We start from the raw sequence: 24,699 nt of genomic DNA, 5'->3' as shown, positions 1-24,699 counted from the left end.
TTGAAGTGGGACTTGTGAAAATGTTGGCAAGGCAATTAAACATCTCAATACGCTCAAAAAATCCCTACTGTTGAGCCTGAATAATCACAATAATTGGGCAACATTGCACATGAACAAGACCTATTGGTGCTGGTGGTGTGCTGCTCCAAATGGCTTTATTGCTTTATGAATTTTGTGACCTCAATAAATCACTCAACAATGGGAAATTCTGAGCAGGTTGTCAAAATTTATCACATTTTAATACACTAGACCCCAGACATCAAATTGGAAGTTCCTGTGTGTTGTCATCCATCAGGCTAATCTATTCAAAAGCTTTTCTTTCTTCAAAACATGTTTACTTGACGCAAGAACAGCATCAGAATGAGACGTATTGCATTTTAGGAGTTCAAATTTCACATACTTTTCAAACAAGTTAATTTCGCACACTTGTTCGAGTGCTGTCAGTAGTTGGTTGGGTTTCACCCTGATATATAGAGGACAATGCACAGAGGTTAATTATAACTAAACGAGAGATAAGAGAGAAGCCCCAGTTACGAATCTCTCATTCAAACTCGATTAACCCTGACCCTACTATCACTCTTATCAGCTCTTTAAAATGGTAGAAACGTGAGAGCTGACAGCCAGAAACACTCCTCCGTCTACTTAACGTCTCCTTAAACTCAGTCTCAACCCTAAACCCGGTCAAGATTAAACGAGCCAGATAATCGCCCACTGAAAACGTACATCCCAACACTTTGTTCAGTTCACATACAAATGTTTCAGATTGGGCTCCTCACGTAATCCACTCTCAGGCCTGATGAACGTTTCTGCATAAATCATGTTTTCCGAAAACAGTGTGAAAGCTTCCCTTGCATACAAGATTCGACAGTCACGACGCATTCAAATAAGAAGCACAGGCTGTGAGCAAAACAATGCCTAGGCTTGCAGTATTAAGCAATATTTACCATGCTAATTATTATCTTTGGATTATTGCTGTCCTGGTAGAAACAAGTTAATTGGATCAATCTGCTGCAGGCTTCTCATGCTCCCCTGAGTCGACATCTAAGGTAAGACAATCAAAGTGCAAAAAAAAAAAAAAATCCCAGAGGATCCACCTGTGATAATAGACTTGATATAAATGTGTTTTCATGGACAATTTACCAATTTTCTGTCATTTGAGTAATCTACAAAAACATGTTTAACACTGATGTCTTTCTCTTTATTTACACGCACTGGTCACTGTCGGTGCATTTTAAGCCCTCACAAACATATTTCAGGAGGTACAAATTGCAATTTCTGTACATTACTTTTCCAGAAATACCATAAAGTGGCAATGACCTTATCAAAATAATAATCTTCTGTAAAGCAGCTTTATTGACCTTAATGTTGTGTGCATGCATGACTGAATGCATTTTAGTCAATAAATCATCTGCTTTGCCCACATAAACATGCCCACACTGATGGAGAGTCAACAGAAAACCACTACCCAACAATCTACAAGTTGGAGGAAGTCTTTGGGCAGCATTTGAGACAGGGCCAAACATTATTTTTGCAATTCTGGGAGCCATTAGTGACACAGAAATAGCTTTCTACTTGTTACTTGCTGCCTTTATTATAAACCATTGGCATGAATGTGTTGATTCTGTAGAAAAAACCTTTAGGGGTACAACAGATTGTTACTATGCAGTAGCCTTAATGAGACAGATTTGTATCTTATCTATCCCTAAAGACTGCCTATTAGTATATTAGGTGTGCATATATACACCTATTAGTATCTTATGCCAGGTTCAAACTACACAATATTATGATAGTCACTGTGTCAGATTATGCAATTATGACTCCTAAAGTCCTGTGTCATAGACAATGTCAGACTACACGTTGCTTCCCAACCAATCAGCGCTTGCCGTCTCTCTTTCGTTTCGCCATGTTTGAAAGCTGACGTGTGACGTTTACAAATCACAACGACACCCTACCTCAAATGGATCGTGCCAAAATCGGGCCGATATCATGTAGTCTGAACCCGGCATTAAAAGGATTAGTTCACCCAAAAATTAAAATTCTGTCATCATTTACTCATATTGTTCCAAACTTTCCAAAACTTTCGTTCATCTTCAAAACACAAATGAAGCTCTTTTCGATGAAATCTGAGAGCTTTCTGTCCCTTCGTTGACAGCTACGCATCTACCACTTTGATGGTTCAAAAAGTTCATAAAGAGATCATAGAACTAATCCATATGAATTGAACGGTTTAGTCTAAATTTTCTAAAAGACATGATCGCTTTATATGATGAAAAGACTGAATTTAGGCTTTTATTCAAATCTAAACATTCATCAACTCACATATCAGTTGTGGTAAACAGAAGCTCAAATATTCTTCGCTTGACATGCGAGAACCAATGAGGTTCATTCTCGTGTGTTACGCAGCACGTTTGAGCTTTCGCAATAACCAATGAGGTTTGTTTTCGCGCATCAAGCAAGTACGGATAAGCTTCTGTTTATGTTCGCTGATCAATTTTTTAAGCCTATATTTGAATAAAAGCCTAAATGAATCTGTTCATCATATAAAGCGATCCTGTCTCTTCAGAAAATTTGGACTAACCCACTTAATTCATATGGATTGGTTTTACGATCTCTTTATGAACAGTTTGAAGCATCAAAGTGGTAGTTGCGTAGCTATCTATGGAGGGACAGAAAGCTCTCAGATTTCATCAAAAAGATCTTCATTTGAGTTCTGAAGATGAACGAAAGTCTTAAGGGTTTGGAACGACATGAGGTAAATGAGTAAATGATGACAAAAAATTATTTTTGGGTGAACTAACCCTTTAAGGTACTAATATACACTCTTTAGGGTAAGATAGCATACAAAAAGGTATACTTTTAAAGGTAGTGCCTCACTAACAAGCTAATTTTTAAACTTTTTCTGACAGTGTAGCTACTAACCAAACATTTCTAAAAACTTGATTTAATTTACAATAGCAGTGAAGTAATACTTACGTCTGGGAATTCTTTGACAGGCACATAGAGTTTCTCTTGGAGTTGTGCAATGGGCCCCACAGCATCCGGGAGCTCGGAAGTCCTTTTATCTGTGCTGCCGTTCAGAGTGTCATTGTACATGTCTTTCCGTACCCGTCCAATTTCTGTCAAACAGACACATTAAAAACTCAATTATATAGAGGCTTAATCCATAAAAGTTGCCTCATCTATCTTTAAAAAACAAAGAAAAGTACTTTATGTTAAAAATTACTTGCAGAAGTCTTGATGAGTTCATGCAACTATTTAATATAAAAACAACTCCTAAAGGGCATGAGAGCCCAGCCAGCCATAGAGGAACTAGCGTACCATGATGTGCATTCACAAAGAGTGAATCAGACACCAGGCTTTTGAATGCTCGCTGGTCCAAACCGAGGAATTCCAAAGAGACCAGCTTAAAAGACTGAAGCAATAATTATTATTTAACAAAAGCTCTTTGGAGGATATTGGGAATAAGCAGCAGTATATTAGAATGGATTTTCACCAATGTACAATATGGTTTAAAATGACAACATCAAAGCATGGCCCAGGCCTGCAGATTAAAATGACCTAAATATAACCCTGATCTGAGCTAGCTGTAGCTTGTTGGACTCCCTTAGGATCCTCCCAGAGTAAAGCAAAGAACCTCAACAAGATCTCATAAGCAATAACTCAACAGTACTCAGCAGGATGTGGTCCTCTGAACTCCACCGACACCACCACCCTGACCCGAAGAACGAACAGGATTGTTTTCATATGCCTTACATTAGTGAACGCAAGCATGTAAGCACATTTACACTCAATTACATGCAACACATGCTCTTGGCACGGGTCCATCGAACCATGTGTTCGATTCCTACCATGAAACAAAGCGTTTTCTGCTTTACAATGTTTTAAATGATTCCAGACTGCGCGGTCACATTAGGACTGGTTTCATCTGTTCATATGCTATCATTCAGAATAGAGCTGACGAAATAAACCCTCCGAGTGAAACCAGCCATACGAGATCCCACAATGAAGCACAAATCCAAACATCGGCTCAAACTGCTCAAAGCCGATTAATTTACACATTCTGGGACTTACACATGAAATTGGTATAATTAGTCACTTTACATTGAGTGTTGAAAGGGGATTAAACAGTCAGTCAGAAGTTTATATTAGGTTTTGTGCGACTCTGTGGCTTAACATTCCAACAGTCTCGACATTTTGGACTAAGTATGACTTATCCCATGAGTCACAAGGGCTGGGCGATAAATACAATATTCACAATGACTGCTGACAATAATAAAAAGCAACATTGTGGATATTGCAATTTTAATGTTTTTTATTTGCCCATTAAGTTAAAGGGATAGTTCACACAAAAATGAAAATTCTGCCATCATTTACTCTCCCTAATAAGACTTCCATTCATCGTTGGAACAAAAACGACACATACACAGCACTCAATGTATAAGTGCTGATCAAAGTTTATATATAAATAAAAGCCTAAATTAAATCAGTTTATCATATAAAGTGATCGTGTCTCTCCAGATGACTTGTATTAAAAAGCTCAATTCATATGGATATGGATGTACTTTTTGATGCATTAAAGGGGTCCTTGATTATGATTTCACTTTTTTTAACTTTAGTTAGTGTGTAATGTTGCTGTTTGAGCATAAACAAGATCTGCTCAAAGTTCAACGCAAAGGGAGATATTTTCTTTTACAGAGTTGTTGTAGAAGAGTGTTGTTGCCATGCCGTCATTTTACACCAGACTGCTTCACAAACGAGGGTCAATCCAACGCTGGATTTGCACAAAAGATTAACATGACAGTACATGCTAGTCGATGAGTTGAGTCAACTCCACAGCAACTACATAAATTTATCCACTAACCGTTCAGAAAAGTCCAGTTGCATTCTAAAAGTTTTAACTTCTTCCTGAGTCTCTCCATCAGTGTCCGACTTTGGTTTGAACAATGTCTGAACAACGTTACTGACAAACGTTGTTTTGGCTGCTTGAGATTCTCCAGCTTTGTTGTTGCTGAGCAACCGAAGCACAAGCTGTTAAAGCTCCGCCCTCTTCTGGAAAGGTGGCCAGGAGCAGCAGCTTATTTGCATTAAAGGGACACACAAAAACGGCGTGTTTTTGCTCACACCCAAATGGGGCAAATTTGACAAGCTATAATAAATGATCTGTGGGGTATTTTGAGCTGAAACTTCACAGACACATTATGGGGACACCAGAGACTTATATTACATCTTGTAAAAGGGGCATTATAGGTCCCCTTTAAATCTTTGGTTGCAGGGACTTTCAATGGATGGACAGAAATGATGAGAGAATATTAAAAAATATCTTTGTGTTTGAAAGATGAACAAAGGTCTAATGGGTTTGAAACAACATGAGGGAGAGTAAATGATGACAGAATTTTCCTTTTTTTGTGAGAACTATCCCTTTAACACTGTGTCATTAGATGTTTTAAAATTCAGGAACAAACTAAATAGCTTTTTAAGGGCGAGCTTGACTCAATTCCAGGAATCAGTTCTGTCTGTTGTCCATTTCAAAGAATAGATTAAAAAGTCTATTTGTTTGCGTCATCACATAAAAATTTTCACAGATTTCTTTGAACGCTATTTTCATATATTTTTAACATATTAATAAAAATTAATCTTGAAAAAAATACTTTTACATATTGGGTTATATATTGGTGCAAATGAAAACGATCAATATTGATATTAAAATCAATATTCCTTGTGTTCAATTAGTAGGCTAAATATCAAAGTGAAAACACTAAACATTTTGGATCTACATAGAAACAATCACAATTTGGTTGGAATGGTAATTCCTCATATTTAAAATAAAAATACATAAAAACAACAATATGCAAGAACAAATACAAATTGCAAATTTAGAAAAAAAAAAAAAAAAATACTATTATCTGTTTTAACCATATATAATTTCTCTGCAGAACAGCTGAGGTGACATAAGACATATAATTTTCCACCCCCAGTTTGACTGTTATTAGCACAAGCTTCTAGTGCACTAAAAACAAACATTACAGGCGACTGGTCAACACTGAAAAACACTACATACACAGACAGTGAGATCGTCCTTCCTACTGCTGCTGCAGACCATCATTTACATGTGTGTATGACAGAGAGAGAGAGAGAGAGAGAGAGAGAGAGAGAGAGAGAGAGAGAGAGAGAGAGAGAGAGAGAGAGAGAGAGAGAGAGAGAGAGAGAGAGAGAGAGAGAGAGAGAGAGAGAGAGAGAGAGAGAGAGAGAGAGAGAGAGAGAGAGAGAGACGACTCTGATTACAGTTTGTGTTTGTTTACTGTCATCTGAGTCTAGCTGTCCAATACTACAGTATGATACACTTGGTCTGGTATGGCTGCGAGCGAGCAACCACTACATCACTGAGACATAAATATCACCTCCATAATGCCAGCAGATCCTGCACTCTAAACACCCAGCGCTACAGATAACCTATTCAGTTGCTGTTATTTACTAATGACACACGGTCATGCGTCTGGTTTAAATTACTTCTTCTGACACCTTTAGTATTTTTCACGCTTTCAGTGTCAGCCATGGAAAGTTTGCACCTATATCATAATTTCAAACAGGCAAATTTGGATGCAGTTTTTAGACTTTCTGAAACTTTTGACTTTTTAAAACAAAGAATTGGAAATCAGAGATATGTGCTGGCAGGAAAACAAGTGTGATTTAATGTGAGATGTCAGACACATTCCTTGGTCGTTTAGTGAACAAAAGTATTGTTGCCTGTGAGAGCTGGCGGTCTCCAGACCATGCTGGACGCTGGATAAAGACAAAGCGGTTACTCAACCAAACACTGCTTCATAGTGTGCGTCATTACATAAGGTTTGAAAAGATGTGTGCACATACACACACAAATTCATACAAACAACAGAAGCGGAGATAACAAGAAAAACAACTACACATAGTATGAACAAATCATTTTTATGGAAGGTTGTCTATTCAAATACTTAACAGAAATATCATCCAAGTACGCAAGTACTTGCGTCTAGTTTACAGCACAGCACAACTGTTTTAACATTGATAATAGTAAGATAGGTTTCTTGAGCACCAAATCAGCATATTAGAACGATTTCCGAAGGGTCATGTGACACTGAAGACTGGAGTAATGATAGCTTTGCAATCACATGAATAAATTAAAATATAGTATTAAAATTAGGGCTGCACGACATTGAAAAAGAAACACAATATGCAATAACTCATTAAATAATGTGATATTTGATATGCAATATGATTATATTTTAAGTTATATAAAAAAAATTATAATGGAAATGTTTCACATTCTTTTTGTGAGAAGCATCCCTACAACTTCTGAAAGTGAACAGCAGTGTTTTACTTTAGCATTACATAGAAAGTAAGTGTCATTTTAATGTTTAGGGGTTCAGTAGGCATACATTAGGTTTATTTAACAACAGAAGCTGGATAATCAAATGTAAAAATAAAAAACTTCACTGTTTAAATTAAATATACACTGATTCTTATTAAAGCTACAAAAGTTATTCCATCAAGAGCAATGAGTGATTTTTTCTTTGTCTTTTATTGTTTGATTAACATTCAGTACAGAGATGGAGGTTAATTAGGCTGCTGTCACTTTAAGAGCTGCAAGAATCAAACATATTGTTACATGCGCACTTTCTCAACCTTTACTCCACTTCAGACATAACTGACTGTTTATGTAAATACTCACCAAGATTTTGATATAATTTTGTTTATTTGGCCATATAAGCTGTGGAAGAGAACTGAAATATGGATCACACGCTGTCTGAGAGGTGGCTTTCTGTGTGTATTTCGCTTATTATCAAGTCTATTCTCTACTGTCTGCATCAACCTAACACTTAGAATTATATAATATTAAAATCATTCAGTTATGTAAGTCATTGCGATATGCATATCATATGTACATTTGCAATATTTTGAAAATTTCGATGTATCGTGCAGCTCTAATTAAAATAGAAAAAAAAAAAAAGTAATAATATTCCACAATATTGCTGTTTTATTGGCTACTCATGCATCATGCCCATTCCTAATTAATCACAACAAATATATTTTCGTATTTCTGCAATGACTAATAAGTTCCCACTGATTTATGAGTCTTGGATAAAATTGTTTTTATTTAATTATTAATATTTTATGTAGCACTCCACGGTAAAGTGCACGTCAGGCACCAGAGAGTTTTAAGACTTTGGAACAGAAACAGATTATTTCAGTCCCTAACACGCAGACAGTGGAGTTGACCATCTGTGGCAGTGTGGGAGAGATGAGAGACGCTGAGATGAACAGAGGAAACGTGATAAAGAAAGGTAAAAAAATAAATAAATAAAAGCTAGAAAAGGTTGCAAGAGGGATGAAAGAGTAGACCGCAAACCGTGAAACCATCTGGATAATCGTTGACTGCCAGGAAACTGTCCGATGACTCTTTCGTTTTCACACAGAGAACAGACACCACAGTTACTGCAATTGTCAGGCTGTTAGTGACAGTGTAAAAACAAATGTGTACATCAAAGAACAATATTTCCCTTTGCTCTGACAATATATCTTCAAACTGAAAACTGTTTTCAGCTTCAGACCAAATACTTGTGGTGAAAGCAGATATATTTCAACTGCAACTACAGTCATTTTAACCAATAACTTATGACTTAAATGAATCGTCCATAAAAGATCCTGAATAACAGCACCTTGAATGCTTGCTGTGTTGACATCTCTTCCTTGCATAAAAAATATAATTGCGATAGCCATGTATTACTAGGGTGGGGTATCTTTTGAATTTTAGAGATTTTGATTTTGCTTATTGATTCAGATTCTTATCAACTCCCAGTTGTGATTCCAGTAAGTTAAAAACACTTACTCAAACATCAAAAATATTTATTCTGTGTCTTTTGGCAAAACATTTTGTTGCAGCTGATTTGAATGAACAAAAATCAGCAGCCTAAACAATAACATTTTCCTATGTTTTTAACAAAAATACCACAGCAAAAACAACTGGACCGACTAATATAAATTTCAAACATTATTAAAGACAAGTAAACAGTAATAAAATAAGAACAAATAAACTAATTAACAATAGCACAAATAAATACAACTGAACAAATTTCAGGTACAGAAATTGTAATCAAAAAGCACTGCATAGTTTGCTTTTTTTATAAATAAAATACTGATTAATGCTTATTAAAATTAAAAAGTTATTAAATCAATAGCAGTGAGTGATTTTCTCTTTTCTTTTGTTGTTTGATTAACATTATTAATTAGACAGCAGCAGGTTTATTAGGCTGCTGTCACTTTAAGACCTAATGCACGGATCCAATATATACTGTTAGACATGCGTTACTGCTAGACAAACTGTTTATGTTTACTTAAGACAAAACCAACTGTTTGAGGATATTTTGACAATTTTGTGTGTATTTGTACGTTCAAGCGCAAGAAGACACGTACGAGAACTCAATTCAGTATCACGCACTATATGAGAGGCGGCTGTCTGTGCATGTGCGCGCAAAGAAAATGGCGTGCGTGTGCAGAACTGAGTTCTCTTTCGCGTCACAATCACAAAATGTGCACACAGGAATCGATAAGCGAAAACTAAATTTTAATTTTATTGCAAGTATCCAATTCCTGACCTTAAGTATTCTGAATTCTGGAATCGATTTTCGATACCCAACCCTAGCTATGACAAACAGACACAAATTTAAGTCATTTTTCACTGAAAATCATACCATAGCTCTTAAATCTAACATAACGCTAAGTTTGATGTCAATGATGTTTGGTCATGTTATGTGCCACAAGAACTAATGAGCTCTGACATCTAACCTGACAGGAAGCACCGAAAGGCGCCATTTTTCACTCAAAAGCTACAGCAGAGTGCAGGATTTTCTGAGAATATAGACTTTGATTTGTTCATCAAAACTGACTTCAAAACATAAATATAGACTGAATTGTAATGATTGGTGAAAATTACGATTCTTCAAATGATTCTTTTGACTACAAGAAAAACAGTATACAGATTTGGAACGACATGAGGGCGAGTACACATACGTGACAATTTTCAATCAAGGTCATCTTGATTCTCCTAGCAATCAGGAAATTTGAATGCGCAGCTTGCGCTTATCACTCGGTTTGTGATGGTCAGCAGTAACGTGCTGTTGTGATTGGATGATTGCTGATTAAGTTTAGGCTGAGAGAGACAGAGGGATTGTCTGGTGGTGTCAAGACGACTGCAGGGCAAACTGGCAGTTAAGGGTGAGATAAGTATTGAGTATTTACAGATGCAAGCAAAGCTGCCTGGAAAGAGCAGGAGACTGATGAGATCACTGACATGCTTGATAATCAACATTTATCTTATCAAAGAAAACGGCCAAAGGGAGACAGACACAGAAAAACAGACACACACAGACAAATGAAAAGCACCTTCACAAATACAAAAGACATGAGGATTGACACTGAAGCCAAGATTTGATCTGAAAACGACATTATGACTGTCACTTTTTAGCTCCAGGCATGTCTGCCACTGCCAAACAAAGCAGTTTCATTCAGAAAGGCCATTGCGAAAAATTGTATGGTGGTCAGGGAGATCTAGTCAGATTTATACATCATTAAAACAATTTTTTGCCTTTATTGTTTGAGATTCACCCCTAAACTCAATTCCCTTAATTGTGGGAATCCCCAGCAAAAGCCAGATGTGTTACATCACTTTGTAGACAAGCATTTATTTAGCTTTTCCCTGGGAAAGTAATCAATTGAGGCCAATTCTGAATGATATTCCATAGAAAAACATTTGTTTTTGTAATCAAAATGCAAGAACTTGTGATGACCTCTGAAACGACTTCTCTTTTCAGCAGACATCACTAAGCCAACTTATTTTTAAACCACCTGTCAAGGTGACCACTTTATATGATCCAATAAATTCCTGATGGATAAAATCATGTCCTGGAAAATATAAATATAATAAAATATAAAATACCTTTCAAAAGTTTGAGGTCAGTAAGTTTTTTTAATGAAAAAAAGTCTCCAGACAGTGCTGCCAAAGAAGTATGATCAAAACCAGTAAAATGCTCTATACCTTTCACAGATCTGAGATCAACATTAAATGTATACAAATAAATGGCAAACGGAATGGGATCAGTGCCTAAACAATAAATTATGTGAAAATAAATCTTGATATTGGGACAAAACATATATTCGCTTTTAATAAATCACTGGGATCCAATCATTTCCACACATGATGTCGGATAGGACACTCAGGACTCACACATAACTTTACTATCAGGAGAAAATTCCCCAAAGTGTTCATCTTGTCAGAATCCACTGTCCATTAAACACTGGACTGTAATATTTCTACCTCTTTGAGGAACTTGTTTTATTCTGTTGATACTTTTGAAAAGGTGTTTAACCGAGTAAATTAAAATCTCGTCTTAAGGTTTTTAGAAAAAAATTAATCTTAAACATCTTATTTTGTATTATTTTTGAATAACTAAACCTGGCATTAAAAAGGGAAAGAAAAAAAAAAAAAAAAAAGAAGTCTCTTATTTGCACCATTTATTTGCAGTTTAATATAGCGGTTTTATATTTTAATATATTGTAAAATGTAATTTATTACAATTTAGCAACCATCGTCACATGATCCTTCAGAAATCATTCAAATATGCTGATTTGGTGCTCAAGAAAGATTTTTTATTATCATCAATGTTGAAAACAGCTTAATATTTTTGTTGAAATCATGATACAGGATTCTTTGATGAATAGAAAGTTCAAAAGAAATGCATTTATGTGAAATATATTTTTTGTAACAATGTATAAAAAAAAAAAAAAAAAAAAAAAAAAAAAAAAAGTTATTTTGATCAATTTAATGCATCCTTGCTGAATAAAAGTATTTTTTTTAAAAATCTAACTGACCCCAAACTTTTAAAACCATAGTGTAAATGTAATAATATAGATAAATAAAATATTGAATATTTAAAATATTGATTTATTAATAAAACATTTTCTAATTGCACAAACTGGTGTGACTCCCTGATGGAGCTTTCCATTGAACAGTGAATTAAGCCAGTTTCATTCAACTGTTCCCTACAGAAAAGTCTTTCAAAAGGATTCCTTTAGTGCATGTTAATTTTGCAACATCTGTCCTGACAGTACTTTCCAAGAATTTGGGGGAAGCTGTCTAGTCGGTGTGCCCTTGAACCATACCCTGATCCCCTGAGACTTTCTGCATCTCGCTCTGTCTGTGTCACGGGATCTAGCTAAGGAGGTAATAGCTTAATGCAGTCAAAATCAAAGACCATGGATGTCACATGTATTCTGAGACGAAAAGGTCATATAACTACACTCACTCCCACGCATTCATACTGAAAGACATTTCAAGGGAGCATATATATATGGAACAGTTATGAACTTGCTAAATAATAACATGGACACAATTATGTGACAAAATGTTTTCTGGAACACACATTAATACCTTATACTCTCTCTCACACACACATACACTTGATCCCTTTCTGAGGAACATTCAGCACCTCTAACAGTCATGAAGTGATGACAGATTCATGAAGAATCATGTGATCTTTGCTCTACTCAAATGTGTATGTGCCCTTGTCACAGTCATATGAAGCATATAGGTCAGAGTAGCGTCTCTTCATTGCTCACGTGCCAGTCTATGTTTGGACGGGGTGACCAGAGCACCATGCTTTACAGTTTAACCGATAAGACCATAACGCGAGGACAATCAGAGGTCAAGAGGCACCAGTGCGAATTCAAACTTTCCTAACACATTTGCTTGCAACTTTCACCCCTTTAGGAAATACATGACACTATGGAGACATTTCGAAAATGACTAAAATACTAATTTTAAGTGACAGACTTAAACACAAACATAAAAAGATACCCCACCAGTATTTTAGTTTATTTTTATACATTGTATATTTAATTTAATTTTATACATTATGTTTATTTAATTTAAGTTTATTTAACGTGTAATGATACAATAAAAAAATAAAAAAATTTGGGGATCCATGTGATTTGTTTTTATAAATTTTGCCTATTTAAATTTCAAGGTTTGTTTAACTTTTATTAATAGAAAATAACAAAAAGTAAATTGAAATTGGGGGTTTTAAACTGCATTTGGGGGTGGCTGTTATAAAACCTCTTATAAAAAAATATATTTATTTGATCTCCTGAGGTTGGAGATTTTCTGAAGGATAAGAACTTTGTTTTGCTGACCATTTACTGAAAACTAGTGAAAACACTTTTTTGGCCTCATTTTGTACCCTATTTATTGAAAGTGCCTCCAACAATAACATTTCAGCAATGTTGTTGACGCAAGCCCAATATTATTTATCCTACGCAGTAATAAGAGGCAACAGAACAGTTACGGTAAAAAGAACAAAAAAGCACATTTTGCAACAACTTCATCTTTGAATCACTAGTAGGTCCCCCTGGGGCTGTGAAGTCCCTTTTTATATCTAAATCAGATAAGGAAAAGCCAGTGTTTTCAAAGAGAGGTTCAACACTGCTTCTGGATCCTCTCCCAGATATTTTTTCTTCTATGATGGCTTAATTACTCAAATAATTCAATTAGCTGCATAACAGCAGAATATATGTTCCTCAGAGGGAACACAAAAGAAGTGAGAAGAAAAAAAGAGCAGCACTTGGAAAACCAACATTGGAGATTTACAATACCCAGAACCAATAACACACCACAGTGCAGACTATCAAATATTATGTGTAATGACTTGTGTTCATTTACAATACAAACACAGTTCACACTAAGAACAATTGCTAAACAGTATATTTAAAGGATTAGTTCACTTCTGAATGAAAATTTCCCGATAATTTACTCACCCCCATGTCATCCAAGATATTCATGTCTTTCTGTCTTCGGTCGAAAAGAAATTAAGGTTTCTGAGGAAAACATTCCAGGATTATTCTCCATATAGTGTACTTCAGTGGGGTTCACTGGGTTGAAGGTCCAAATTGCAGTTTCAGTGCAGCTTCAAAGGGCTCTACACGATCCCAGACAAGGAATAAGGATCTTATCTAGCAAAACAATCAGTCATTTTCAAAAAAAAAAAAAAAAAAAAAAAGTATATTCTTTTTAACCACAAATGCTCGTCTTGCACTAGCTCTGCAATCCGCACGCATTACGTAATCATGTTACAAAGGTCATGCGTGACGAAGGCAGAAGTACCGATCCAGTGTCTACAAAGTGAACGTGCAAAGATTGAGGTAAACGCCCTTTACAAAAAACAAAAAAAAAAGCTTTGTTTGCGCCCTACCGCAGTGCTTCCGCCTACGTCACGCGTGACCTTTCAACGTTATGTGTGGCGCATTGCAGAGCAGTGCAAGATGAGCATTTGTGGTTAAAAAGTATATACATTTTTATTTTTTATTTTTATCGTTTCACTAGACAAGACCCTTATTACTTGTCTGGGATCACGTAGAGCCCTTTGAAGCTGCACTGAAACTGCAATTTGGACCTTCCATCCAGTGAACCCCACTGAAGTCCACTGTATGGAGAAGAATCCTGAAATGTTTTCCTCAAAAAACTTAATTTATTTTCAACTGAAGAAAGACAGACATGAACATCTTGGATGACATAGGGGTGAGTAAATTATCAGGAAATTTTAATTCAGATGTGAACTAATCCTTTAAATAATGCAGAGATGAACCTATAAGAGCAACTAGAAACTGTCATGTTGACTTGAATTTTAGGTAAAAAATGAACACATTTGAAAACTGAGTTCTCTGGAATCATAAAACACAATGAGTGTGTGAAAAGCAAAATACCAAGCTTATTATACAGTAACCTCTTTAAAATAACCTGACAGAACTGGGATCCTCATACAAGGAAAATATATGAGACAATAAAGCTATACAAAATGCAGTTTGTGATTTGGAACCCCACTGCGATAGTGAGGAGAAAGCTAGATCAAAAAAAGCTAAGCTTTGTAATTCCATCTATTTTTCTAACAATCAACATTTCAAGAGCTACAACCATTTTGCAATTTGCTCGACGAACAGACAAGGCTAAATTAGCTCTAAACAGAGGAACTGAAAACCCTCAAGTTTTGTGAGTTTATTTATGACACATACTTCAACATGCCAAAAGCTATGGGTGAGCTATGATGAATCTAGAGGGATTTTGTGCAGACAGACTGAATTCACTCTAATATGGATTGCAAGATACAGTGGATATAAATCTAACAGATCACCCCTCTCCCCATGAAAGTATTGCAGTGATAACCTTTATATTATTACACTGGATTATCAGCAATAAACTGAGAATGAAATAAGCCAGGGCCATGGGCTGTATGATTAGAATGAGAAGGAGAAAGAGAGAAGTGATTCTGTTATCACATCCTCAGCTTCCCCTGCATTCTCAGAGGAAAACTGCTGGCTACATGCGTTCTGCAGCGTGTTAGAAGTGCGTCAACTCTAAGCAAACTCAAGCTTTTCACTTTAAGTACAAAACTTGTTTTACAATACCATCCAGGTCTGGAGAACCTAGACAGATGAAGTGCCACTGTAGTATATATGTTAAAATAGCCCTATCTCTAAATTCACAAAACAAACAAGTAGGTTAGTCTCGATTACAGCCAGCAGTTCCCCAAATTTGAGTATCATCCAACTGCACCATGGCCTGTAATGATATTTTGTGATTGGATGCATCTATGCTGATTTAATAAGTTTGCTGCAAAATATCTCAGTGTGTTTGAATTTGATTAGAGACATTTCCAGGTCATGTAATTGATTCATTTGAGCAAACTAAACAACAACTTTTTCCAGCTATGGTAGTTTAGGGAAGAAATTATACTGTCTAAAATGTTTCTGAAGCCTGTTAAACATCAAAGCATGATTGTTATTATCATTGTTACAGGCTGAAAGAATGAACAAACTTCTGTAGTGATAAACAAATGTGTTCTTTCGTTCATGAACAAATCAGTTATTTTTTTTAATAAATCTTGTCTGTGAACGAATCGTTGTCATTTGCTTCCATGCAAACATATATCTTTCGTACATCAAAGCCTTTTCCCTGGCTTCAAATACTGACTAAACCACAAGCCAATAGCTTTAAAGTAAGCACTGTGAAGAATTATTTTATTAGTTGGACAAATTGAAAGAACACGCCTCCTTCGCTGAACAAGTCGTTGTTTTGAGGCGGCACAGAGTTAATCTTGTTCACAATAAAGAGAAGGATTATGTGTAGAAATGACTTTTTTGACTCTTTAATACAGCGTGACATAGCATGACTAGCTTTTTGCAACATAGGTGATAAATCTGCTATTTGTGTTCTATGAAACATGTATGACGCATAAACACTAAGGTCCATAGTCTCATAGATTAGCAAGAGCACATAAATTTAAAAAAAGTGACTTGTTTCGGCCCTGAAAGACTCGATGTTTTCAGCGAATCACTGAGTGAATAATTCAAAGACTTATAATCATACGCACAAAACGACTCCCACTTGTCGCCACCCACTGGCGTAACAAAGTAGCGTTACTTGCTAAGGTTACTTACTAAATTAATCGATAACGAATAAAAAAAAACTCGAATCACTGGGATGAATAAAAATAATATATCAAAAGATATTTTTACAACAAACTTAAGAGCTTGTTTACAACAAGATACAACAGTGACATATTTAGGATACATCTGGGAGTATCCGCAGTTCTTCCAAACACATTCATTCGTTCTTTTGATAAAATATATACTAGAACTCTCACCTTCATCTAACAGTCGCTCGAGATGGTTGAAAATGCCACAGAAGTTTGGCAGGCTGCTCATCAGTTTCTTGTCGTTCATGAGCTGCATCAGATAATCAGGAGTCGGCTTAGGCTTCTCCTTCGTTTCCATTTCCCCAACCATGTTTAAAATGTTGGCCAAAAAACCTAAAAAATGCGTCAAGCTTTGGGAAAACACGACAGCCCCCTACAAAAACGCAAACGGAGGGGTTTGATATGTTTTCCGTTTTATTCCAAACTTCTGACTCGATGTTGCTACTTTTCAAACACAGAGTTGCAACTTTGTATCACCCTCAATCATCAGTTTAAAAAAACTGATGACGCAATTAACGAAAAGAATCTGCGCGAAAGTTCTTATTTGCTTGTAGAATGTTTGCAGTCAAATAACTCCAAAAACTCCCGCATGCCCGCTGAGATTTGTGCGTCTCTCCTCTTCTACAGAGTACGTTTTATCGCCACCAAACCTTTCCTTATCCAGGCTGTTGAAAACAGCTTCTCCCCAGGACTTTTTCACCGACCGTCGATGTGTTTCAGAGCACTTGAATAACGGTTTTAAAGCAGGGGCAATGTTCACTTGTAGGCTCTATCTCTCGCGCTGTGGAAACTCCTTTAGTCGCGCCTGATGTTTCTGTGCTCAGTGCCGTTCTCTCCCAAATCTGCTGTCACATGATCATGATCAACCCTACACTGCTCAACATTGCCATCGTGCGAAGTCGCAAATGGGAGGAGAAACCTGCACAGTCTGCCTCTCTCCTTCTCTCACGCAGATACAGACAAACTTGTACACAAACGTGATGAAGAGCTCCCATTCACAACGTTTTTCTTAAATTAAAGTCATTGTGAATTCTACAGAATCTTTGTAGGCTATATGGGGAGCCAGCCATGCCTAACTATAGTTGTTAAACATTTTTAATTAAACATCCCCATTAAAAATAGCCTACAGTTTGAGACAATATGCCGCAATAGTGAGAATATGCAAATATGTAATTGGACATTCAATTCGCAATCCTTATCTAGCTAACAAGGAACATTCTCAGAAATGTGGCTAATGTTCTGGCAACGTTCTCTCTAAGTTATGAACAAATGTTCTTCTAGAAACCCTTGGACATTCATTCAAATTTATCTGGTCTTTAATAACGTTCTCAAAACGTTAGCACAAAAAAACATTATTTCTACATTTTTCTGAAACATTTTAGTTGGATAGTAGGGCTGCACGATTTATCGCGATTAAACCGCACGCGATTTAGCAAAGGCTGCGATTATTTTATGCACAGCTTGTCAAAGCTGTACGGCTCTGTGATCAGTAGTAAATGTTTCTCCATCTGAAAGCCAGAGGGCGCTCTTGCGCAGAAACTCCAAATATCAGCTGCCGCAGAAGAAGATAACATGCATCATATCACTGTAGCTGAATAAACAGAAGAATGAAACGCTTTGATTGATTAACACACGACTGCTTTATTCTGTGTAAGAAGCCACATCATCTCACAGAAGGATGCTCAACTGTCGTTATGAAGTGAGTTTTGAGTAAAAACATGTTATTAAATATTGTCTTTTGTTGGACAAGATGTTAATAAATGCTTCTCATGTCTGGAAAGATGTTTGACGCGTGTTGCTTTTTCAAATGTACGTTAAAAGTGAAACTCAAACTTGCAGTGCTTTCAGATGGATTAGCATACTTCATTGACAAGCTGCGCATAAAAAAATAATCGCAGCCTTTGCGATTTCATAATTGCACTAAGAATCGCGTTTAAGCCATAATTGCGTTTAAGTTCAATGTTATTTTTCGTATTGTGCGATAAATCATGCGACCTTAATATTCATCTAACTTTTTTTAAAGGTGCAGTGTGTAAATTTAAGAAGCATCTAGTGGTGAGGTTGCGAACTGCAACTAACAGCACACACCCCTCGCACCCTTCCCTTTCGGAGAAGCTACGGTGGCTTTCTGGCCGACATGTCGTCGTCTGAGACAGCAGAGAGTAGCCTGTGTGAAGCAATGAGGTTTCTTCTTACTTCTAACAAAGAACAGTCTCTGCTTCTAATAAATCAGAAGACTAGTGAAAAACATAGTGACTAAACACGCTTTGTAGAGTGTTTGTCCATTTAGGGCTGCTGTAGAAACATGCCAGCGCCTAATGGCGACTTGACATGGAGGGGGGACCCGCTGTGTATGAGATAGAAATGGCTCATTCTAAGGTAATAAAAACATAACGGTTCATTATGTAAGGTCTTTATGTACCACTAAAAACATAGTTATGTATATTATATTGGATTTCTGTCAATAGATCCTCCTAAATTTCTGTCAATAGATCCTACACATTGCACCTTTAAATGTTACTACTTACTAGTTTCAGAACGTTCAAAGAACTGATAATTTTTGCAAAATGATAAATGATGATGTTTTGAATGTTCAGAAAACATTAAGAAAAAAAAACATTTTTATAAGTGAGAATGTTAGCAAATGTTCTTAGAACATGTTTGTTAGCTGGGTAGTTACTGAGATATAGGCAACTTCCTTGTGTGACAACTAACCCCGGTGTACTTTCTAACCCTAAACCTTACTATATTTACATTTTCAGACATTCTACCCTCATAAAACAAATACACACACACAATAACCCCGAAGCAATGACATGAGGAAAAAAATGGGCATTTTTCTGCATTCCAATGCATTACTAAATATTTAAGCATGGACTGTCTCATAGATAAGATTATCTTGGAGGAAGCATGGTGGATATCATGGTCTTTAAAATCCAGTTTGACTAGGCCTGCGTCTGTACTTTCCTGTTACTTGACTGACCTTGTTTTATAAGCATGAATTTTAAATGTTCAAACACCACATTTTAAGAAGATTTTATTTCTGAGTGTGTGAAACATCCCAGCCAAGTCTTGAGAAACAGGAGAGAGAAGAATGAAAGGGCTTGGGGGAACAGGAAAAGTTTTCATTAATTTGTGCGGCCCTCCTCCTTCCTCTGTGAAGTGGGCAGCATTCTTATGCAGATGGACACAGACTTTAGCTATTGCTCTCACAACAGCAAAAGGCTAGAGTGAGAGGCCCTCCTACAGGGAACAGTTTGATGATGGAATGCTGACCTGGGATCAGATTTGTGCCATGTAACATTTTAAGCAACTATGGTAAATGCAAAAAGAAACAGATCCAAAGAGGAGATTTGTGATTGTTCACTAAGTGAGTGTGAAGGGCGGCATGGGTTAGCATGCTAAACTATGCACACACTGTAAATAATTAAAAAAAAATCTTAATCAGCACATTTTTTCCTTGTAAAAATACCCAAAAATATACAGTAAAGATCATTTTACTTGAGACAAAATATATAGAGAATATATAATAAAATATTATATATTATATTAGAATATATTTTCTATTATATATATATATATATTTCTCTCTCTAGATAAAAATACAGGTTGAGATGCTTTTTTGTGGTGCAGAGAAGATGCTTTCTCATTTTAAAAGATAAATAATTTTAACAGACAGGATTTTTTGAGGATCACATAGTTTGGGGCTAAAACACTTACCTAGCAAAACACTGTCAAGTCACAGTGTATATAAGTATATAACAGATATTTCAGTGGTCAGAACATTCCTCCGGGATGCTATGCGACCCTTTATACCTTTATTTTTCACTATGGGGAGTCAGATGGGTGATAATTTGCCAGGCCGTGGAGATGAAAGTGAGGATGGTATTAGCCTGGGCATCAAGGGATTGGAATGCAGGCTATTTAGCATGGGAGTCAGACAATCCCCAGGGCCTCCCATCACCACAGCACAACGGCTAAATAAATAGAGAAGTAATTAACAGACTAGTGAGAGAACAGGCCATTTCATTACTGCACCTTCTTCTGATAGAGAGAGAGAAAACAGTTCATAGGCAAAGCCAGTGAGATGTATTGACAAAAGACTATGTGCAAATCTCAGAGGAAAAACACACAATAGTCATTTGATTGACACCGCGATAAGATTACTATAGGCTTTGAGCAAAACAAAGAAAAAGTATTTAATTTTCTTTGTGTAAAGTTAAAAAACTACACAGATTTGTTATGCTGATGTGCACATCATCACACACTTTTTTTTAGTGCATATCCTCTTTCAAATACAGCTGAAATGTGCAATTTTATCACAAAACGAAAGTGCAAAAAAAAACACTATTTTTCAAATAAGTTTTCACTTTCCTCATCTGCCACTGGTCGTACAAACAGATAGCGTCTGTTGTGGACAATGTGTAATAATACTACAGTATATAATGTTAACTTATAAAATTACAAACATTATGAGTGAAACAGCTTCTTGAATGAGAAAAATGTAGGGCGGGATTTGATGAGATGTCAATTTCAAGGGGGAGGGAAAGATTCGAGATTACGAGGGCACATTAATTTTAAATGAAATAATAATGTGCGTGGATAAATAATTTATAATTAATTGCGATATTGCATAAAAACTAAGAACTGTCAAGTTTGATTTCATGGTTTTTCAGCTTAAAGGGGTCATGACATGAAAAATCAAATTTGTCTTGATCTTTTGACATATCAGAAGTCTTTGTACCATTAAAACAACCTGCAAGTTTCATGGCTTAAAACATCCTCCTCATTATAAGCAATACATTTATTTAATCAGGCTCCAAAAACTGCTCATTTTGATACTGGGTGACATGTGACGTCACACAGACAAATATATTTGCATATGACTGCCTCCAGAGCAAGACATTGATGAATAGTTATACATCATTGCACCATAGGCCCCGCCCACTGGCGTTCATTCACTTAAAGGGTTAGTTCACCCAAAAATTAAAATTCATTACTCAAGCCATCCTAGGTTTATATGACTATCTTCTTTCAGACAAACACAATCGGAGATATATCCTGTCTCTTCCATGCTTTATAATGGCAGTGAATGGAGGGGGGCACGATTTTGAAGCCAAAAAAAGTGCATCCATCCATCGTAAAAGTAATCCATATTGCTCCAGGGGGTTAATAAAGGCCTTCTGAAGTGAAGACATTGGTTTTGTAAGTAAATTTTTTTTTTTTTTAAAAATCCATATTTAAAACTTTATTAACTATAATAACTAGCTTCCGGAAGATGGCTGTACAAATCGAATTGTGGCAAAAGATTAACCCCTGACCCGACACAATGACGAACGCAGAAGTGCAGAGGATAGAGCAAAACAAAACACCGGTCACAAATTAGAAGTTTAAAACGAGAAACTTAAAAGAGAAATGTTGGAGGATTTCGATATAAGAGAAGAATAGCTTGAGTTTGTTGCACAGACATATTTGTTTAAATCGCGAGAGGCTTCTAAGCTTAAGCTATTCCTACATACGTCATACATCACATCACAGGTTACTCTTGTGGCGCAAGTCAAAATTGCGCACTATGCGTACGTTGTTCTGCCGGAAGCTAGTTATTGTAGATGATACAGTTTTAAATATAGACATTTTTTACACAAAAACCCATCGCTTCGCTCCAGAAGGCCTTTATTAACGCCCTGGAGTCGTGTGGAGTACTTTTACGATGGATAGATACACTTTTTTTGGCTTCAAAATCAGGCCCCCCCATTCACTGCCATTATAAAGCTTGGAAGAGATAGGATATTTTTAAATATATCTCTGATTGTATTCATCTGAATAAGAAAGTCATATACACCTTGGATGGCTTGAGGGTGAGTGGGGTAATTTTCATTTTTGGATGAACTAACCATTTAACAGCTGACATGTAAACTGACAGGAAAACATTTGTAAACTTTATTTTGGTCATAAGACAAATGGCATTATTGTTAAACAGACACAGGGAACCTCTGCACCTGTTTTGCTTTCATGTGTAGACAGGCTGGCAGCTACTTGGCGATGAGAGTGTGTGTCCCAGTTGTGTGATTATGTTAAACAGTGTTTGTTCACAGTTTGTTTGTGAATGACTGTATATATTTGCATGTTTGCATGTGTGTTTGGGTATGAATGTATGCTCATCTAACAATCATTTCTATGTACATAAGCATCCAGTGTGTGTATGTGTGTGTACCCACTTTAAGAATGCTGTATGTCTGGAAATGTATGTTGGGTATGACATGATGAATGATGCATTAATGTTTTGCCACTGGGCCTTTGTGTATTAACAAAGCTGGTTTGTAGCCTGTCTGTACTCTGCAATCCAGTGTGTGTGTGTATCAGTGGAAAACAGAGAATGAACATGCTCTGTCTATGATGTTATGATGAATGCCGGGGACTACTAAGTGTCTCTCCCACGTCATAGCACACATACCAAAGCCAAGAAGGAGTTAAACAGGCAAGTGCATCTGCCTGTGCCCTGTGCACGTATACTGTTCTGTCAACAAGCCAAACAAGCTTTGCATTCAGCATGGGGCCTGGGTCAGTTGAAAGGTCAAAGTTCACCCCATGCTTAGGCATCATGTCTAAGTCTTCTGACATTCCATTATAGTCTATTGACACAAGTGGTGCAAAGTGTCCATGTAAAGCAAGGAATATGATACACAAACATATGGTTCAAGGCATTAAGATAACTTATCATTCGCTGTGTTGTATTTATTATATTTTCATTTTTTAAAACATATTTTGTTAATTATACACACACACACACACACACACACAAGTTTGCGGTCGTACATTTTTTAAAAAGAAATCTCTTAAGCTCACCAAGGCTGCATTTCTTTGATACACTAAAACTAGTAATATTGTGAAATATTACTCCAGTCTTCAGTGTCAAATGATCTTTCAGAAATCATTTTAATATGCTGATGTGCTGCTCAAGAAACATTTCTTATTATTATCAATGTTGAAAACAGTTTTGCTGCTTAATAATTTATACAAGTGATTAATTTTTTTAAGGATTCTTTGATGAATAGAAACCTAAAAAGAACAGCATTTATTTGAAAAATATATTTTTTGTAACAACGTAAAAGTATTTACTGTCACTTTTGATCAATTAAATGCATCCACGTTGAATAAAAATATTAACTTAAAAAAAAAATATTTACATAAATTGTACATAATTACATAAAAAATTCATTAAAGAAAACAGTGACTATAAGCTCCTATTTAGGTAATTAAGTTGCATTGGCAAGAAAGTGATTGCCAAAAATGTGTGTAAATTTACACTGTATGTGACAAGAACTCTGTGAGCTACTGCCCACATAAATAACACTGAATTTTTATCTTTTTATCCTTATTTAGACAGTCAGTCTAATTTCAGGACTCAAGCACATGCAGTGAGGATGCAGTGTCTCTTAAATGTGTATTTGAGTCAAACGATTCCACGTTTCATGATTTCTTTTCTTTTCATATCATCAAAATCATTTCTGCATCACTGCAATTCATATGTGCCAAGCATTTCAGCAGATATTCTTAAGACCACCTTCAGTGAGGCAGCCCACCTTAGCTGTAGATTCAGCTGCCCATCACCTGTCACACACCTGTCAGCTGGTGGTCCTAACTGTTGGGAGACCATAGTGAGTCAGTTTGTTGCTCTGTTTGAAGAATAATTTAGTCAGCTTGAGAAGAACACCACTTTTTTCTTTCCAAAATAAAAAAGACCTCTAGACTGGGGTTCACACCTGTGGCTCCCTTAAATTCAGAGGATGAATTATTTTCTCAACCACATCTGCTGGAACATTCTGAATTTGAAGTACACCAAAGGAAATTTAGTTTGCACTCCCTTTTGAATCCCTTTTAAAAAGCATCAGTGCTCATGTATGTATGATCATGTTCAGACATACTTTCTTTTACATTCTCTGTGCTCATTTTAAAGGTGCAGTAAGCAAATTCTGAGAAATGCTGTTGAAAGTGGATCAGACCGAGCACCAAAACACCCTTGTAGCCAATCAGCAGTTAGGGGTGTATACACTCATGAAGGGGAGGTTCCTGTGTCCCGTTAGCGTGTTTTTGAATTTTAGGGGGCGGAGCTATCAAGATAGGGATGTGATACTTTTGGGTA

At 36.3% G+C, this 24,699-nt stretch overlaps 1 protein-coding gene across 6 annotated transcripts in view; it reads right to left on the bottom strand.

The window, feature by feature from the left end:
• qki2 (QKI, KH domain containing, RNA binding 2) overlaps positions 1-17,467 on the bottom strand; it is a 40,884-nt gene extending 23,417 nt beyond the window's left edge. For 2 of the 6 annotated variants that reach the window (XM_051914205.1, XM_051914206.1), the window contains exons 1-2: positions 16,725-17,467; positions 2,974-3,116 (exon numbers count right to left, since the gene is read on the bottom strand). In XM_051914205.1, coding sequence (XP_051770165.1) covers positions 2,974-3,116; positions 16,725-16,866 — 285 coding nt within the window. In that variant the 5' untranslated portion in view covers positions 16,867-17,467. The remainder of the gene's footprint in view (positions 1-2,973; positions 3,117-16,724) is intronic. The other 4 variants (XM_051914207.1, XM_051914209.1, XM_051914208.1 and 1 more) reach the window with 4 other exon arrangements.
• Between the last annotated feature and the right edge of the window lie 7,232 nt (positions 17,468-24,699).

This window comes from Ctenopharyngodon idella, chromosome 12 (genome assembly GCF_019924925.1).
Source record: "Ctenopharyngodon idella isolate HZGC_01 chromosome 12, HZGC01, whole genome shotgun sequence".
NCBI lineage: Eukaryota > Metazoa > Chordata > Actinopteri > Cypriniformes > Xenocyprididae > Ctenopharyngodon > Ctenopharyngodon idella.
Note: the sequence above shows the minus strand (reverse complement) of the source record. Positions and strands in the feature narration are given on the sequence as shown.